Here is a 20,709-nt window from a genome sequence, read left to right on the forward strand (position 1 = left end):
CACACCTAGGCTAGTGAGGTTAATACCAGAGAGCTAAACAGTTGAAGAACTGAGGTAAGGAAAGGAAGCCTTGTCTTCTACGTTGAGGTTATTGGGCGACAAAGGTGAAGTAGGGAAGAAGGACTTTACACCTCTAGGTGTCTTACCTCAAAGAAGTAATTGAAGTGACAAAAAAGAAAAACAACCCTTATACTCATGAACGTTTTGGCACAAATTGAAGCCCCTCGATGGAAAGAAGAAGGACAACGTGAAGATCAGCAAGGTTGTATTTTATGTAAAGCAAAGTTTAAAGGTCGTACGTTGTAATTTGTGAACTATGTAAAAGTGTTAAATGACAAAGCTAAGTTAAACAGATGTTTTTCACTGCAAGGAGTTCTAAAAGTCTCTAAAGCAAAAAACGAAGAGAGCTAAGCAAAAAGACAAGCGAAAAAGTTGATTTGTATACTAAGCATTCGCGTATCATCTCGCGGGGAGGTACGCGATGGACGTCTAGGCGGTATGCCCCCATCTGGTCGTATGAAGTAACCTTGGGGTTGTACGTGGCGACCAGATCATGAAATAGTCACTTTTACTTTATAACATTGTCAACTAATTAAAAATGACTTCTTTTTACTTTGATGACCTAGGTAGCTCGACCTTAATCCTAATCTAACTATAAACTTCTGTTTGCTCGAGATTACCCTTAGATCTGTATAAGTGAGGACAACTCAATAGCACTGGCCCAATAGACCTCTCATTTCAAGAGTAAGATCGGGTAGATAGTTGAGGACATAAGGTGCAAGACGAAATTCACTCTTATTCACTTTTAAGGTTAGTAGATAGGTTGTTCTCTTAAGTGCTAACTCTAGATCTTGAACAAAAGGATCCCACCTTCTCATTTACTCGAGAGGGATTCGATTTATAGGTTGTACCAAAACCAATAATATTCATTAGAGATTAATTGAGGCTTAAGAAACAAGATGTAATCTTGAAGATAAGACAATTGACCCAGCCAAGATTACAAACAATATGTGATGGGTTGACTTACTAATCATGGTATATCACGTAAACACAAATATATTTACAATGAGAAGAGTGTAGGTACGAGATATAGTGGACAATCCCGATTAGCTAACCAATGTTGATTACCTTAGTTAAAAGAGTTTAATTCTATAATCTCTAATCGTTGGAGCTCATGATTTGTAGGTCCATTAGGTCCTTTACTAGCTAATTTGTGGAATTAAACTTAAAACATGATGATCATGAAATTCAAATTTTTCAAATTTATTAAAAGTATAATTGATAATAATATTTGATGCTATTAATGTTTATAAATTGAGTGAGAAATAGTATTTGAATAGGATTTAAATATCGAAAAATTGAATAGAGATTCAAATTAGGAAAATCAGATTGATTGAGCATTATTGAATTTTAATTAATTATTTAATTATTTAATTATTTTAAAATTGATTTTTTAAAATTAATTCTAAATTAGTGCATCAAGGGTAAAAAGAATTTTTGAATTAGGTCAAAGAAAATCATAAGTCAAGATACTGGCTTTTGACCCTTGAAAATTAAAGGTTGACTTTGATCTTAAGTTAGTGAAAAATTCCACACTTGGTGAAATTATCCCTTATTTGGTGAATAACCTATGTGCTTGATGTTTTGTTCTTCAAACAAATGATCCACCAAATCCACTTAGTGATTATTAAATGTCAAATTAATTTGCAAATAAGATTTGCATATGATTTGACTATATAATTACACATTTTGATTGTAAAAAAGGACAATGAACTTGAGTGAATTTTGCTAGGAAATCACTTGTGTTCATAGCTCTCTCTCACTCAAGACCCCACAAAATTGACCATTAATTTAGTCCTACAACCAAGCTCTAAATCTTGAGAGTAGAGGAGAAGACTTAGGTGGTTGTCTTTAGTAGAATTTTTATCAACAACAACATTAAACAAGTGTGATTTTAAGCTATAGAGGTATGAACACTTAAACTTTGTTTTTGGTTATTTAGAAAGCATGTTTAATCCACTAAATTAGTGTAGTTAGGAAATGTGATCCAGTTATTTCTGTTGCATGATAATTATATCTTTTAGTTTTAACTCCATTTTGACTCTAACACTCAATTTTACCTCTTTTACTTTTTTATGCACAAAACGTGTAATATTATGAAATAAACACATAAAACCAAAGAATAATCTTAATTAAACGGAGTGAGAATAACACATTTTTGATGCTATCAATAGTAACACTCTCACCTAGCATTGAAACTGTGAGTCCCTGATCTAAGAAAGGGAGTTTTGGTGAAGAAGAAAGTTGTCGAGAAGTGGGGTGATCCTTCCAAATTGAAAGGAATGATCATTCTAAAGATAAAAATTCCAAGGGAAGGAAGTTGCGTTAAGAGGAGGCGATGGAGGAAAAGTTGGTACGGCAAAGAAGTCCTATTGCGGGAAGAGTTAGGCCATTGGGAGAAGTGATACGAAGAGAAGGTAGAAAAGTAGTAGGCGGATTGTAGCCTGTAGCGAGGAAAAAAGAGGCAGGAAAAAGGAGTTCATCTTCCCGAAAAGATAAGGCGAGAGAAAGTATGGTTTCTCAAGATGATAAGGTTTGCATCTTGAGGAAATGTCACATTGAAAGATTGAAAGTTAGTTTATGTGTAAGCTTGATTTGGCTGCATAATGCGGCAAAATGGTGAAGTGACACATGCAAAGTTGTAGTTCTAAACTGACGAGTAAAGAAAGTAACAGGTCCAAAGGGGTAGTATAAATAGGAGCAAGGATCTAAGAGAGTTGTTGTTATTGGGAAGTTTCGTTGAGAAGGTGTAAAGAATTGAGTTTCTCTTGAGAGAATCCTAGGCGAGGAAAAGTGGTCAGAGAAGGAAATGACCAAAAGCTTTCGTAAGTGACATTCTTCAACTCTACACTCCTGCGTGAGTGACTTTCTTAAACTAAACACTCTTGGATGGATGATCTTTCTTAACACTGCAAGGGTGATTTGTAAAGCTAATGTTTCGTAAACATTTTCGTAATTGATTCTTCTCAGTTTGAATTACGTATAGCGTTCTGTATCTATGTGTTATTATTATTTGTTGTTGTTGTTTGAAAAGAGAAAATGATTGATTTCTATGTGATGATTGTGGTGAAGGCATGCAAACCATTAGCCTTATTCCTATCAAGTGAACAGTGCTTACGCCGTGTGCTTATAATTTGAATGGCGTTGCGCGGACGGCCGATGCAACAAAAAAGAAGTGAATCAGGAAACTTCCCAGAGGCTGTGAATGGAGTGAACATCGCAGTAGCTTAATCGCAAGATATTGGCAAAAGTGAATTGCAGTAGGCTTGGCGATGGGAAGGATTCATGTTCTTAGTGGAAATGAATAAGAGGAGCTAATATGAGATTTCGTGGTTTACAAAGTGAGGCATTAGAAGACACGTTTGAGACAAGAAAATGTTTTGTGCTTCACTTTATTACCAAAAATATTTTTCTAAAATCCTCATTCACTAAGTATTCTACTTACGTGTTTAATTTTTTCGTCATCAGGTCATGAGGCTTTGAGGTCAAGTAAGAAGAGGTAAGATGGTTTGTGGCACGAAAAAGCTGATCAAGTTATCCGTCTTCGGATGGTTTAAAGTTATGGTGTCAAAGGGACGCTGCAGCACAATTTTGTTCATAGGTTAAGAGTCTTGGAGATGAATTGTTAGGCGAGCAAGGAGAAGGATAAGAAAGGGGTTCTTATACTTCTGAACACTTTGATGTGAAGAGTAGCAATCCAGTGGGTGAAGGAAGACATGAGGCTTAGGATTTAGGTTTCTTCTAAGTGGCTTGCAAAGAAGAGATGTATTTGTAAACTGTAACCAAGTAATAAAATATGAGCGTGTTTTCCATATCTTTATCTTTCCGCTATGTTACGTTTGTATTTCCTTGGTGCTTATTGTTTAGAAGTTGAGTTAAGAGTTGAAAGCTAGGCGTTTAAGCTAAATTGTTCGACTAGAGTTTTTTGTTACGTTAAGTTGAAAAGATCTTCAGAATTCAAGTTGGAACTCTACAATGGAGTAGTGAGAATTCTGCTTACTAGGCATTCAACTTGTTATCTTGTGGAGAGATACACTTTGGATGTATAGGCGGCACGCCTCCTCCTAGTCACGTGATGTGGCTGAAAGGTCGGGGCGTGCAAGAAACACTCTCGAAAATGATGCTCGCGATTTGGAGTGCAACACCTAGACGAAGCCCTATTTTAGGGAAATTTAATATTCTTCTTCCTTGTTCTGGAGATTTAGCCATACTTTGACTTTATTGGGCAAAATTGGTATGTTTTAAGTCTTTTGACTTCCCTTCTCGACCTCAAGACCAAGGTCAGATCAACCAAATTGCCTAGGTTGACCATTTGGCCTAAAAATCCCCCTTTGGCAACCAAATTACCCATGTTTGGATGAAAAAAAAATCAATCTCAATCTCGATATTGAGGCCAAGACCAACAAAATTCACTAAGTAAATCCCAACTCAATTTATGACTCCAAAGTTGAGGCCGAGGCTAGCCAACTCTAGCTAGTTCCACCAGTGCAAGTTGGATTTAACCTTTTGGAGTCATTTCGTGATTGAGGAAACCGTATGTTTAACTCCATTTTTTGTAGAAAATGATAACTCGTCGTTAGGTTAGTTTATCCCTTTCCCTAAAAGCTTATTATAACCATGTGGGGAAAACTAACTTAAGCATCCGAGTTCTATTGCAGACACCACATCAATGTGTTAGTCTAATTGTTTTCTAGGTGACATATTCCCTAAAAAATAAATTTCTTGTTGTGACTTGAAAATCATGAGCGTTTTTTTCTATCTAGATTTTGGCATTCAATAACCTATTTGAAGAATGAATAATTTGATCTTTCACAACACTTGACATTGTTAAACTTAAAAACCAAACAACAGACAACAATTTTTCTAAGAAAGAAAAAAAAAACTAGTTGAAATTGAAATGGTCAAATTAAAGTAACAATAAAAATAGGAAAATTGTCCAAAATAACAAAATATTAAAACTATTTAAGAAATATAGGGGAAAAAAAACTAAATAGAATAGAGAGAGTTTGATATGTGTTATTTTGAAAATGTCCCCTGAGAATAATATTAAGAGAGTGATTGGTTGGTAGCCTACTAATTTTAAAATATTGGAGTATTTACAACCAGAATTGCCCTGTGAATTTCAATAAAAAGTTGGACTTTCATTATTGTTTAGTTGCAAACAAAATTAAACTTGGCTGTCTTCTTGCATGCATGTATAATAAACATTTGCCCAATCTATATAAATTAGACAAAAGATATAAAAAATAAAGAGGCATGTCATAGCCATCTTTCACTTAAAAAGAATGTGATGACCATGTAAACGTACATCATATTTTTATATCACAATAATACATGTTGTTTATATAATCGTACTTTATTTGATTCATTAAATTAATTTAATTTAATGATTGTGCATGCAATAAGTACAGTAGTAATTAAAAATCCATTTAAAAGAAATATAGGTAGACGAAGAAAATGGTTTTTCCTTTCACGTGTTTGCAATTTAACTATTTGCATCCATATAATCGTCGGTTCTTGTTCAATTAATTTTTCTTTTACAAAATAAAGCAAAAAAAAAAAAAAAAAGTAATTATATTCTTAAAATTAATATGTTGTAGAGATTGAATGAAAATTTCCAGATTTTTTTTTTTTTTGGTAAATTAGGTAGATATACTTATTCACTCAAAAATAAATATCTATATCTCCATAGTTTGTTGTACTGATGAAATTGTTTAGTACCACCAAAGAGGATGGAAAATAGTTTTTTTTAATATCCTAAAATATTTCTTAGTATAAGAAGAATGGTTACCGTTGAAAATATTTATATGAAAAAAATCATATTCTACAAATAATATATGTTATAGTTACTGATAGATCTATATATATCACCGATAGATACTTATAGAAGTCGATCTAAAATTTTGTTATAAGTATTTTAATTTATTTTACTATATTTAAAAATTTCTTCTAGAAAAAGCGATAGATATTTATAAAATATATTCAAGGGCCTGACAAATATAAACGAAGTGTGGTTTTTATACAAATTAAGAAAAAAGAAAAAGAGGGATTTTTTTTTTTTTTTTTTTTTTTTGGTTTAATGAATGGCATTACCCCATTTTTGTTTGAATTGAAATTCTACCTAACTTGCATTTTGGTCACGTAGTAGGTGAGAAAGACCAAAGTATTGGGCATAAGAAATAAAAACCCAATAAACTACATCATAATATAAAAATATTATTATATATATAAATATATTATAGTTTGGTATACAATGTCAACGAGGCTTGGATTGGGGTATGAAAAGCTACTCTCTTAATCTAATTCCATTCTTTAATCATTTAAGAAAAATCATGTCTTATACCAACCAAGTTTATATTCAATTTTTTTAATCATTTTTCATCTTATATGACTAAGTCATCAATCAATCAACGATTTAGTAAAATCTTGTTGAATTTAAGTACTAATTTTATATATTACTCTAAACATATTAACTAAAGGATTGTTTAATGTTTTAGTAAATGAAGAGATACCAATAAATTAATATAATAAGAATGCGAGATATTAATTGAGCATACAAACAAACATATATCAACAATATTAATTTCATTATTTATTTGGTGTTATCTCAAAAACATGATATTCACAATAGTCTCCAATCTTGAGTTAAGGTATACACATTTTTATCTCTTACTAAAATTTGTGAAAAACAAGTTTATTGATGTGTTAACAACATATAATCTATTTTTTTTCAAACCACATGACTACATGTCCAAATATGCTAATAAAATTGTAACACACATAGCCATAAACCTTTCGTTACAAATTTTGACCAAAAAAAATATAAAATAAAGAACCAAACAAACCAAATTGACAATTTTTAATACACCAAAGGTAAGTTAGAAATTAAGGATTTGTTCCTCTTTACCATAAAGAAAAATGGAAATGCATTTTTGTAGTAATTACTTGATTAATCTTTCATCTCCGGTGAAAAACTATAAATATGTTTGGCGGTTTTCTTTTTTTATTTTTTGCTCAATTTGCAATTTTAAAGATAAAGAAATTACATGAAAATATAAATATTTAGAACACGTTTTAGATGTAAAAATCATAAATTTATTCTATATTCATATTTTGCAAAAGAGATTATATGATGGTGTTGCTTCCAAAATTTCTCACACAAATTTAAAAGTGAGAAATCAAAAATAGTTTTTTGTTTCTCAAAAACAAACAAAAAAAAATTTAGAAAATTATTATCAAATTAGAAAAGATAAACAACCAAAGTGAGCATAACCTCATACTACACATTTTGTTATAAAGTTGTGTAAAATAACTAATTATTGAGAAGAGATTTATTTTCACTTAAATTTTTTTTGGAACAAAAATTGTTTGATCACTTTTAGTTTTATTTTCGCATAGTGTTTTTACACCAATTCATTTTGTTTACACTCAAAATGTTGTTGCTAATGTTGTATTAGTCAAAGTACTAACAAACATTATGAACATTAGAGTTCAAATTTATATTTAAAACACTTTGATTGATTGTTGACTACTGGTAGTGGTTGACTATAGTAATTACGGACAATAGGACTATAGTAGTCTCTGATTACTGACAATACGATGCTAATTGTTACGTGTGATAATGGTAGTAGGAATGAACTTGCATAAAAAGTGAGGACTAGTTGGTGGTGGATTGATAGCCACGATAGTTAGCAACTGTGATCGATATATTAGACGCCATATACTACAAGAAATTGGGGGGTTCCCGACGCACAAAACGACGTCGAAAGAGGGAACACCGAGACAAAAGCCTATTCTTGACACTGCTTTGCATATGTCAAGACACGGCGAAAAGATTATTATAATATTACCTTGTCCCGATGTTTCATGAAGGGCATCGCGAATAGTTCACAATTAAAAAAATAAATAACGTTTTCCGACATCCCATGTAAGGCGTTGAGAATGGTAACACCTATTCCCGACGGTTATCCTCCGACGTTAAAAATGGGTAACCTAGTTTTCGACGACTTGCATGGGACGTCAAAAAAAAGTCGAACATTAATTATGTAAGAACAGGGTGACTGACGACCTATGCATGGCGTCGGGAATGGTTGTACCTGTTCCCGACGCCTTTAGTGATTCGTCATGAATGTTTTAGACTATTCTCGACAATTCACTAATGGCATCGGGTACGGGGCAGAACTCCAAACGTCTTCATGGTGCGTCGAGAGTTCCCTTATATATTTCATTTCTGTTCTATGAAAGATATAACTAAAGCGAAGGAGAAAAAGGAGAAGACGAAAATGATTATCCTGCGCCTGTCGTCCTTGCCCTCGCTACCATTGTTCCGTTGCCGTCGTGCCGCCGTTCTTTTTTTTCTTGTAAGTTTAAAACTATTTTTTTGTTAGTTTTGAAGTTAGTTTAGGTTAGAAATTAGTTTAGGTTAGAAATTAGTTTAGGTTAGTTAGTTTATAGTTTTGTTTTTTGAAGTTAGTTTAAGATTGAATATTGAATTAGTTTTGGAATGTAAATTGAAAATTGGGGGAGGGGGGGTTATTTGAGAAATTGGGTTGAGGAATTTAAATTTTGAGTTGAAAATTTTGAAAATTTGAGGTTAAAGGGGGTTGAATTGGAATTTTGATTTGGGGGAGTAGGACTTCAATTGGAATTTTGAAAGGGTGATTGATAAATTGAACTTTTCAAAAGGGTGGGATGGGTTGAAAATTTAAAATGAGGGGGTTGATGATGAAATTTTGAAGGGGGCAAGGGTTATTACTGTTTAAAAATTACGTACTTTGTGTTAAGATTCGTTTTGGCTATCTTGCAATTATGGTAGCCTTGAGTTCAATTCTAGTTGTTTATTTCTCAGTAGTTTTGAATAATTGTGTTGTTGATTTGGGATGGCTATCCTGCAGTTATGGTATCCTTTTGTGTTTTGAATTTGTTTGTATTTCAGAGGGTTTGAAGATGTGGTAGTTGTTAGAGACTAAACGAGTAGGGCGGAAGAAAGACCAAAATTCTACCTTAAATTGCAATTAATTAACAATAAACCCTAAACCGAAATAAGATTAAATATAGAATTTAAAAAAAAAAACATATGTTTGAAGCTCCAATTGATGCTTGAACCACCACTATGGTTGACCTACTATCCTCCGAACTCAAAATCGGGTTGTGCGACCCGTTGGATGAAGGAAACCGGGAGAGAGAAAGACAAATAAAAAACTGTCGATCTTAGAAAAGACAGTGGCTCTTTGCAACTGATCGAACAAATCATCAATCCTGGACAAAGGGCAGCAGTTCTTGACTGTCACCTTGTTCAACTCTCTGTAGTCAATGCAAAGGCGCATCGATCCATCCTTCTTCTTCACAAACAACACCGGTGCTCCCCAAGGTGACACATTGGGTCGAACGAAACCCTTGTCCAACAACTCCTGCAACTGTACCTTCAGCTCCTTTAGCTCAGCTGGAGCCATTCTGTAAGGGGCCCTCGAGATAGGAGCAGTGTCTGGCTCTAACTTGATGGCGAAGTCTATCTTCCTGGGAGGCGGGAGTCCTAGAAGCTCGTCAGGGAATACATCGGGGTACTCCCTTACTACTGGTTCGAAGGACAAGGAAACTTCTGATTCTCTAGTATCTAGTACGCTTGCCAAGATTCTCCAAGTACCCTAGCTGAGTAGTTTACTAGCCTTCATAGCTTAGATGACCTTGGGTATACATACGATTCCTGCCCCCTTAAATTTGAAACTAGCCCCAGAAGGATGGTTAAAAACGACTTCCTTACGGGAACAGTCTATACTTGCATGATTAGCAGACAACCAATCCATGCCTAGGATTACATCGAAATCCTGCATGTCTAACACTAGTAAGGTCACATCTAACATCTGGTTTGCTATCTCTACCTGACATGCTTTTATCTTTTCTTTAGACAACAAAACCTCCCCAGATGGAGTAGAAACAGACAAAACACCATTCAACGGTTCTACCTCTAAACCAACACGCTGAACGAACACAGAGGATATGAACAAATGGGATGACCCAGAGTCAAACAGCACAAAAGCATAGTGTCCCAAGATTGGGAGCGTACCTGTCACCACTGTACCGGCTCGCTCGACCTTCTGACAGGTAGTGGCAAAAACTCTTCCCTTTTCCTTATTTTATTTCCAACAACAACTCCTCTCTCTCCTCAAATAAATCTCACCAAATCCCCTTTTAAAATCAAATTCAACCAACACATCAATCTCTTCTTTCTCTTTTTTTTTCCAAATAAGAATATCACTATTAACTTTAACCAAATAATTCAATTTTCTCTCTCCTCAACTCAATTATCTTTATCTTCAACAAATATCTCTACCAATTTTATTATCCAAATAAAATAATTATATTATTCTCAAAACTTAATTAATTACACAACCAAAAATATAATTAATCAAGTTTCCTCAATTACATCCAAAGTTTTAGTAATTACACTTAAGATAATTGAAGCTAAATCATCCCAAATTCTTGGGGTGTTACAAATGATTTGGCTGAAGACCCTTATTTATACTAGTCCTTAAACAAGCTTAGTCACTCATAAGCTCTTGATAAGTCGCCACCTCCTGCTTCTTAATGGTACACATGTAATCTTAAGGTTTAACTTAACCATGCTTAACTTAATCTCCACATGTGGCCCATAATCAAACTTAAAAAAAATTTGGGAAGTTTCCTTACTTCTTCTCGCCAAGTTCCATTTCGCGAAGAACTCTAATCGCCTAACATTTCAAAAGTCTTCTCGCATAAACTTTCTCTCAGACTAACCAACCTCTTCTCGTGTAGACCACCCAAAACGCCTATTTAGGACAATTAGTCAAATTTTTACTTTTTTTTCTTAACAACTGGTCTTAACTACTTGTCTTAACTACGAGTCTTATCTATGGGTCTTACAAGTTGTTATTGGAAGTAAATTGTAATCTTCTTTGTTGGCTAGAGGGCACACAATACATGGAGAGTTTTTCCAATCAAAGGACAACTTCAAATGTAAAGCATGTGTATGTAAGTTACTTAGACAATCAGCAAATTGATGTCAAAGCTTTTGATGCCACAATAAAGAATTATTATCAATAAGAGCAGAAACTAGTGAATTCTTAGGGAGAGTGGCTAGAGAATCGAGGATGTATAGCCCATGTAAAAGCTTAGCGTTGTCAATCTTCTTCAAAGTGTACTTGTCGGCCTAAATTATACAAGCGTTAGTATGAAATTGAACATTTACTGATAAGTCCTTGTTATTGCACTCACGGAAAGAAGATTGAAGGTGAAATCAAGCATGTAAAGGGCATTGTTAAGTTCAAGAAACTTAGATGATTTAACAAGACCAATGCGTTTTACCTCAAATAACTATTTATTTGGTAAACTAATTGATTTAGAACAAGTAAACCATGGTAGTATAGTAACCTTTAGAACAACATATGTGTGTTTGACACGCCAAAATCCACAATCCAATAAGAATTTGAAGAAATATTATCTGCTATATGAGAGGGGGATCCATTCGAGGATGTTACAAATTGAGACTAAAGTTGATTAAGGAGATGACATTGTAATATAGCCTCTGTTGGATTTGTTGGATTTGTAGTACTACTCATCATAGGGACAACAATTGTGTCTAGAGACTAATTTTCATTGGATTGAGTATAGTAAAAGAGTTCACATTATTGTCAAATGCGTTTGTATTGTTGTTATTTTAACGTTTTTGTTACTTAGATTTATAGCCCAATGGATATCCATGGATTTTGTAACATCTCTAAGTAGTGTGCCTTGTAATGTTGCAATAAATGCAAACGGGGCAATTCTTTTCTTGACTTATTTGTTGAATTATTCTTTGAGGTATTTGAAGTAACAATAAGAGCTACAACTAAGAGTTAAAGATGAGAAAGATCCAATGGATCTCTCTTATACTTCTTGGAGAAGAAGAGAGAATGTTCGACTTACTAATGGTACAGAATTTATGAGGAGAAGTTGAACACAAACTATAGCAAAAGACTCATTGAGTCTCAAGAAAATTCATGAGATACTCAAACTAAATGAATTCAACAACTTTACGATTTCCTCCACATCAACAAATTCCACTGGTGCAGCAGAACAATATATGTTAAACTCATCAATAAGCATTAACTTCATAAAGTGCATATTGATTGAGTCTTTATTTTGTGCCAGTGCCATGATAGAGTGTTTCAACTAGAAGATCCTTGTAGCATTCTTTCATTGAAAAACGTTATCTGAGATCGAACCAGATGCTTCTTGCAAAGTTTGAAAACAAGATACCTGTCAATATCAATTTAGAGACTGAGTTTACGATCTAAGAGATAGCAATGTTGTTATTCCAAACCCAATGATAGAGAAGATCACCATTCGGACGAGGTACAAATCCATCAACAAAACCAAGTTTAATTGACTAATAGTCCAATAACCATCATTGGCTCTAAGAAACGTAGTTCTCTTCAGTCAATAGCTTAGTGATTAACACAATGTTAGTGTTGTTGTTGAGATGTAGTTAAGAGAGATTAAGATACCGAGGGTTGAGGAGAAGCATCTTCGGGTGAGGGGAAGGATTGGAATTTTTTTGTGTTTCGAATGAAGCTGCAATTGATACCATATTAGAGGAAAACAAATAATAAGACTTTCTCACTTTATTAATGGTGTTACCTAGTAGTATTTATATGTATGTCAGAGAAAGTGAATAGGGCATTAAAAAAATAACAAAATTAATAACAAGTCCTAACAGATTAACTAAATGATAACCTTTTTAATTAAACTTTTAACCCTTCATTTATACACTCAAATTCTATCACTATCTAATATTATATCTATAAATAGTTTATAAGTTTAAATTATAATAACATACGTTTGTAGTATAAATTGTTTTAAATAATAAAACATCATATGAAATAATAAAAGTTAATTTTGATGCAAAATGGTTCTTTTTGAAAGGGAAATAAAAAACTTTTAGACAGTTTTTAAAATAACTCGCCGTTTCAAAACTCAATTCGGTAAATGTCGTGTTGAAAAGGTTGAAAACAATAATACGAGATGCAACTCTGATACGTCGCCGTTTGCTAGTAGAGATATTTGATCGACAATTGACTAATGAGTAGCGTAGTATATGGTTGAAGAAGGCTCGAAGCTGAACCAAGCAACCTAAAATGGCGATGCTCTGTAAATCCATCTCTGAGGACGTTTGAAACTCCTAGAAGGAAGGGTTTTCCTATTGAAAAATGGTGCAGATTCTTCTCCAATGCTCTCCTCCTCCTCCTCCTCCTCCTCCTCCTCCTCCTACTTCCTCCCGGTATCACAATTTTCCATTTCATTATTCTTTCTCCATTAGTCCCTACACTTTCTTTTTTTTTTCTTTTTGTTTAATTCTACTTATATTTTTCTGTGTTCATGTCAATTTGTGATCAAACTCGCGATTTCTGCTGTAGTTTCCGGGTATTTGCGTTGGCATTAGGAAATTTCATAACTAGGTTGTGCGTTGTTGGACTGTATATTCAAAATGGGATCCGTGGGTTTAATTCAAGAGTCTTTTCTTAGGTTTTGAAAAATGGAGAAATGAATTTGCATTTGAACTGAGGTTGCATTCAGTTGGGTGACCGAGTTCATGGATTGAAAGTGGCTGGGCACTTGAGTTTGATGTGCAATTGACATCAGTGGTTGAATTGGACACATGATATTGAAAGTAGTAATCGATATAATGAACAACTACTTATGATAGTGATGAGATGGCTAGACCTCAGTATCAATGTTTAGTGCTTCTTTGTTTATGTTTATTTCTATTCTCTCACAACTGTTGGTTCAAACAAACTGATGGTCCATTTTATCAGCCTGACTTTTTTTTTTTTTTTTTATTATTATTATTATTATTATTTTGTTCTTTTTCATAATCAGGGGAATGCCTGGCAAAGTAATGTTGAAGAATAGTTTTGAGCAATCTGCTCTTAGAAAGCTTGTGTCCCAGCATGTGCTCTCTGGATTTGCTGCTTCATTGATATTTCTCACTCAAACAAACCAGGTTAGTGGGTCTATTGATTACTGCTAGACGTTAATGTAAGAACATTTCTAAAGATAGCTAAGTAGTCAACTTCGAGTAGTATCCAATCCAATGTTGACTCGTTTGGTGTGCATTTAACTTGCATAATGGCATCAGACTGCCGGCAGTTCAGATTGCATTGAAAAGCTTGGATCCCATCATTTATTTGCAAATAATAGGTTCAAATGCTCTGAGAAGCATATGATATGTTTTGTGTTATGCAATTAGCTCTCTGTTCATAACGTTACACTGAATGAATATAGAGTTTCTTCCTAAGATCCGATGGTATTTGGGATTAATTAGTTCATGTCATAGGAGAGGACGTATACAGGATTACGTGACAAACTTTATGAATACAAGCAGAGCTTCCTGTCTTACACTAGTTTCTTGATCAGGCTATCTCAGTAGATATACCTCGCCACGAAAACTTGTGTCAGCTTGCAAATGCAGAGAATGCTGCAAGCCTTCCTTTTGTCAATGATTCTGATGGAGGGGGCAGGTTGATGATGATGAGAGGGATGACAGCCAAAAATTTTGATCCTGTTCGATACTCAGGAAGATGGTTCGAAGTTGCATCACTTAAAAGAGGATTTGCTGGCCAAGGTCAGGAAGACTGCCACTGCACCCAGGTGAACCTGACTGGTTGGTGTAGCTTATAGTTTCGTTTGTCTCTTGGAATCTGAACAATTACTCCATATATTTCAAACCGCCAACCAGTCCTGCATGCCTTTTGCGTAGTAGAGCAAAAATGGCCTGGGCAAGCTTAATCATTTACTCCAATGATGTTAATTATTAATCATTTACAGTCCAACAGCCATATGACTGAGTTAATGTATCTGACGAATAAGATATTACACTGTACCAATATGTAGGGTGTTTACACATTTGATATGGCGACACCAGCAATTCAAGTAGATACCTTTTGTGTTCATGGAAGCCCCAACGGATATATAACTGGGATAAGAGGAAGAGTTCAGTGTCTTGCAGAGGAAGATTTACAGAAAAACGCAACTGAGCTGGAGAAGCAGGAGATGATCAAGGAGAAATGTTACCTGCGTTTTCCTACATTGCCATTTATCCCTAAGGAGCCATATGATGTCATTGCAACTGATTATGACAACTTTGCTATAGTTTCTGGAGCCAAAGACCTTAGCTTTGTTCAGGTAAATTCAAAGATTCAGTGCACATTTAGTTTGGTTTAAATACCATTTTGATCCTGGTGGCTGATGCTATAACTTGCAGTTTTAAAACGTTCCAACAGCTATACGTATGTACAGATGGACTAATTACTAATATTTAGTTTAGTTTTCAAACCATTTGCTCAATTAAAACGGCTTAGAACTCCAATGATAGGATTTTTTCTTTTTTTTTTTCTGTCGCAAAATCCTTAAGTTCAATTTTAGAGATTGTTGAATGAAAACGTATAAACGAGATTTCTCAATTTTACTGTCCTTTTCTATTCTATTGATTTGACATTCAAACTTGTAAAAAGGAAGAAACATGTATCAATATATATTTCTAAACTTATTGTATTAGTTTAAAGTTTTAAACCTTGAACTTTTGTAGTTTATCAATGTAAACCCTCCATTAAGATGCCTTTGGGAAACATCACGTGGAACTCTTAATTGTATTAATTAAATCCCTAAATATTCATAAGTTAATCAATTTACACTCTTAGAATTTTCATGATATTGGTTGAAAGAAATCCAGAGGAAGGAGTAAACTGATACACTTGTAAAAAATTTGAATTTAAATTGATATAATTATTGGTTTAGGATTTTAACTAATACAACATTTAAAGCTTGGAAGTATAAATTGATTTTTCCTTCGTTTTCTTATTATATGTTCTTATTATTTTTTTTTAATAAGCAAGGTTTTATTAAGCCATACTTTTCTTTTAGATTTTAGTGTAGTCGGTACACGTGTTGCAAATCATACTCTCCTGTTTGCTAGTTTTAGTGTATCTTCAATGGAAATGATAGCTGTGACTTGTTCTATGTCTGCAACGCGTGTACTGACTACACTAAAACTAGCAAACAGGAGAGTATGATTTGCAAACTATAAAGATGTTTGAGACCATTTTTGGCATACATTGGTGCAAATTACAGAAAGGTGAACAACATATGTATTTGATCCCTGAATAAGGGTTAGAATGGCATTTGTTTTTTAAGAGTTTTTAGCTCTTCGAACCCCATTCAGCTTGGAATTATCAAGTTTTAAACTTCAAATGGATAAATGGACACTCCTTTTGCTGAAATTGTTGCTTTGGTGAATGATAAACTACAGAGCAGCAACAACTGGCCTACTAATACTAACTTGTAACGCCATTGTCTGCCCATCTGCAACTCTTCTGATTGATTATTTTGATTATTTTGATCATGAAATCTAACAGATCTACTCAAGAACGCCAAACCCGGGACGTGATTTCATAGAGAAGTATAAATCATACTTGGCGAACTTCGGGTACGATCCAAGCAAAATCAAGGACACACCTCAAGATTGTGAAGTAATGTCAAATAGCCAGCTAGCTGCAATGATGTCAATGAGTGGAATGCAACAGGCTTTGACAAATCAGTTTCCAGATTTAGGGCTAAAGGCTCCTATTGAACTCAACCCTTTCACAAGTGTATTTGATACTTTCAAAAAGCTACTAGAACTCTATTTCAAGTAGTGGTTCTGCTGTGCTATCCGTGTTGTTGAGCACGCTGATTTAATCGCTAATTAATGCTTTATTTAAACCAGTCTCAAATATGGTGGGAAGTCTGTTGTCATCATTTCTTTACTTTGCTTTTAGCTTTAGAAAAAAGCTTTATTCTCTATAATCTTTTTATTTAGTTCTTTTTTCCCGAAAAAGGATTTTCAGAGGAAGGTAGAACTTAATCGTTAGATGCATGTGATAATTGGTTATATGAATTATATTAGGAAGAAGTATGAGAGCAATGTGAGATTGGAATAACCATACTCATAGATCAACTGGTTGAGGTATGTATTGGTATGTATCAAAATGTGGAGATTCAAATTCATTCACTCTCTATGTTTAACAAAAGAAACAGAAAGAAAATAGAAATAATAGAAATCGGAGTAATAATAATAAAATGATATTGATGAAGTTAGAAAGAGAAATAAAGCCATTGATAAAAATAGATTATAAAAAATATTCATAGCCAATAGTGTCCTCGTTGGCCCTTAATAAATTTGCCCCTACTCGTGGATAACAAATAATATCCAAAAATTTAATTTATGGTTTTTTTAGGGGTAGATCCTAAATTTTTAGATTTTCTTATATTGATGGGCACATAACCGATAGACTTCGGATCACCAAGGTGCATGTATGTAATAGGAAAGAGAGGGGGTGTCATACATGTAAGGAAATTGTTGAGTGGTATGGGCCCAGAGGAATATTCTTGGTAAGGGGCCGATGAGAGGAGTATATATATGTCGTGTGGTTGTAGGGTTTGAATCAATCATCTTTTTGCTATTTTCTCTTGGTTGTAAATTTGTAATAGCTCTCTGTAAGAGGCTGACAAGAGATTGGGGCTCTCAAATTTTCCACTGTGCTGATAAAGAAATTGTAGAGGTTGAGACCTATCAATTTGGTATCGAAGCGTAAGATTTGAGCGTGGTGGTTAAGATGAAAAGTAAAGTAAGTGCGTTGGAGGAGAGATGAAGGAAACCAGAGAGAAGCAATCAGCATTGGATACGAAGGTGAAGGCTTGATTCAAGGAAGCAAAGGACGGGTTCATTAGAATAAACCGATAAGTGTAGTGTTATCGCGTTTGGATGTTTTAATGGGTGAACGTGGATCGACATCACCGGAAAAGAAAGGGTCAAACAAAGGAAAAAAAAACTTATGAATTCAACACCGACGATTCGAAGAATGAGGGAGAAGGTAAGTGTGAAATTAATGCATCTGGAAATAAAGAGATATCGTAGTTTGACATGAAGCTGAGCAATATTAGTGAGAACCCTGACGGTTGGCACCGTGTAGAACATTATTTGTCGTAAATTGCTTAACGGAGAAGGACATGTTGGATGTGACAATGTTGTGTATGGAAAGAAAGGTGATCAAATTACCAAAAGGGAAAAAGATTGGCAGCCAGTGGGTAACTTTGGTCGTGAGCTGTTGTTGAATCAATTTTGTCCAACGAATAAACACAACCAATATCTGCGACTAATGAGGCTGCAACAAAAAACGACAGTGAGGGAGTGTCGACGCTAGTTTGAGCAACATTCAGTTATGTTAAAAAGTAGCTTGGAAAAAATCCCTCTAAAGCAAATATGTCCGTGAGTTAAAAGAGAGACTCGAAGTGAAATGAGAAAATTGAACACAACGGTTAAGGCTATTGATGAGACAAAAGTCCTTCGAAAATTGCCAAAAATAGGTTAAAAAAGAGGTTTAAATGACTTTTGGGACAAGTTTTCAAAATAAAGACTTTTAGGACAACTTAGGTGTGAATTGACAAAAATGCCCTTCATTAAATTTCTATCCCTCTTCATTGAATTTTTCGACTACCCACATTCGCTTTTCCTTCTCTTTCGCGTAGAACACCTGAAGTAAAAAAAAAAAACATCTCCTTTCATTGGCTTTTGAAATTTCCCGCTCTGCTCTTCGAAGATACTCAGACTGTTCGTCGGTCCTCTAGTGCATTTCGTCGCTTCTCCTTTTTGAACCATTCAATCAACTTTGAGTGTTTTCTCTTATTTCAGTGAGTTTTATCTGTAACCCTTTTTCAATATATTTTCTGTAAATGTTTGGTTTTGGAATCGACTTATTTGCTGGAATTTGTTCCTTTTTCTTCAGGTTTCAATCATCACATCGACATCGACCGACGGACCCTTGTACAAGATTAATCCTTCCCATCATTTTTATTCCCTAGTAAGTTGTTTGTCTCATTTAGAAAAGACAACACATAATATTAAGAGGAATCCGTGAAAATGACAAATATAAGAATGGAAATTGTCAAAATAGCAAACTGTTATTTTTTTTTATGGCAAAACTAACTGTCTGAAATAATTTTCAACTTTTTTCGACCGAAAATGCCCCTCAATGGATGAAAACTGTCCATAATCAAATACAGTATATTTAAGGAACCCGGAAAATCAAACAAAACATTATCTCATAGTCGATTACAGTGTATCTGTAAACACACCCACTTATGATAATTATTAACCAAATCAAATAATTATTATATTATTTCAAAAATCCCTAACCATATTCAATTGACCTCAATATCCTCTAATTATTCCCATTTTTCCCTTCAATAATTATATATTCAAACTTTAGCTACCGACTTTTTCCTGCAATAGCTATTCACGCAATGAATAGGTTCTAAAATTTTAATGCAATGAATTCTTCCTTCCTAAAATAATGATAAACATGATGCAATAATTAACCATATACAAAAATATTAAAAAAAAGTAACGGAAAAGCATTTAAAACATTCAAAATTCAGATCTCTAAAATTCAAATTTAAATTCCAACCATTCCCTAAGATTATGGCAAATATAATGGGAATACTTAAGTTTAGATTCAAATCTCAACTATCCCTAAAATCATGCCAAATAAATTGTGATCTATCTTTAATGTTGCCAACAAACTGGAATTAATAGAAACCAAAAACACAAGATTCACCTAAAGACAATCTCAAATTTGAATATATTAGGAAAATACAAAATTCAACGGAACGTTCATGGCCATTAAAACATAAATTTCAACGAAGAACGGAGCAAAACATATTCTTTTTGAAATTTTAACATCTTTATATTCTAAACTACTTTAGAAAAATAACTAATATTGTCTTCCCAACATTATATTCATAAGATTATGCTATATACATTTTATTTCTTTGCCCTTGTCTACCATATTTTCGTAATATCCGACCATTACATCAAATTAAAACGTGATCCCTACAAATGTTACCCGTATAATATATGAAACAATAATTTAATTTAATATTCATCCTTCCTTTATATTTTTTATAAAAATAAAACTAAATTTTTCATCTACAATATTATTTTTAGGGGAATTCGTGTAAATGACAAATATAAGAATAAAAATTATAAAAATAGCAAACTGTTATTTTTTTATTTATGGTAAAACTAACTGCCTGAAATAGTTTTCCACTTTTTTTGTCCGAAATTACCCCTCAACGGATGAGAAACGGTATATTTAAGGAGATCCAAAAATCAAATAAAATATCACATATTTGATTACAGTGTATTTGTGAACACACCCATTTATGATAATTATTAACTAAATCAAAAAATTATTATATTCTTTCAAAGATCCCTAAATATATTCAATTGGTTTTAATATTCTCTAATTATTCTGATTTTTACCTTCAATAATTATATATTCAAATTTTAGCTATTAAGTTTAGAATCAAATCGCAACCCTCCCTAAAATCATACCAAATAAAATGTGATTTAATTATGGCAAATATAATGGAAATACTTAAGTTTAGAATCAAATCCCAACCCTCCCTAAATTCATGCCAAATAAAATGTGATTCATCTTTAATTTTGCCAACCAACCGGAATTAAGGGAAACGAAAATTTGTACTAAAAGAAGAAGGTGGAAAGCGACGGTGCGGGTGGAAAACAAATGCGGGTGG

The 20,709-nt window shown here is 33.7% G+C and overlaps 1 protein-coding gene across 1 annotated transcript; it reads left to right on the forward strand.

Moving 5' to 3' along the window:
- Window positions 1-13,107: 13,107 nt before the first annotated feature.
- On the forward strand, window positions 13,108-16,844 carry LOC103494915 (chloroplastic lipocalin). The gene is made up of 5 exons (XM_008456297.3): window positions 13,108-13,354; window positions 13,954-14,077; window positions 14,491-14,724; window positions 14,968-15,258; window positions 16,488-16,844. The coding sequence occupies exons 1-5, from the start codon at window positions 13,284-13,286 to the stop codon at window positions 16,764-16,766; spliced, it is 999 nt and encodes a 332-aa protein (XP_008454519.2). The 5' UTR covers window positions 13,108-13,283; the 3' UTR covers window positions 16,767-16,844.
- Window positions 16,845-20,709: the final 3,865 nt, after the last annotated feature.

This window comes from Cucumis melo, chromosome 4, assembly GCF_025177605.1.
Source record: "Cucumis melo cultivar AY chromosome 4, USDA_Cmelo_AY_1.0, whole genome shotgun sequence".
Classification (NCBI taxonomy): Eukaryota; Viridiplantae; Streptophyta; class Magnoliopsida; order Cucurbitales; family Cucurbitaceae; genus Cucumis; species Cucumis melo.

Bases quoted from the DNA above. Each gene is read 5' to 3' on its own strand.
- LOC103494915 (XM_008456297.3), top strand. From the start codon at position 13,284: ATGGTGCAGATTCTTCTCCAATGCTCTCCTCCTCCTCCTCCTCCTCCT. The intron at 13,355-13,953 runs GTATCACAATTT...TTTCATAATCAG, and splicing joins CCTCCTCCTACTTCCTCCCG to GGGAATGCCTGGCAAAGTAA. The intron at 14,078-14,490 runs GTTAGTGGGTCT...TTTCTTGATCAG, and splicing joins TTCTCACTCAAACAAACCAG to GCTATCTCAGTAGATATACC.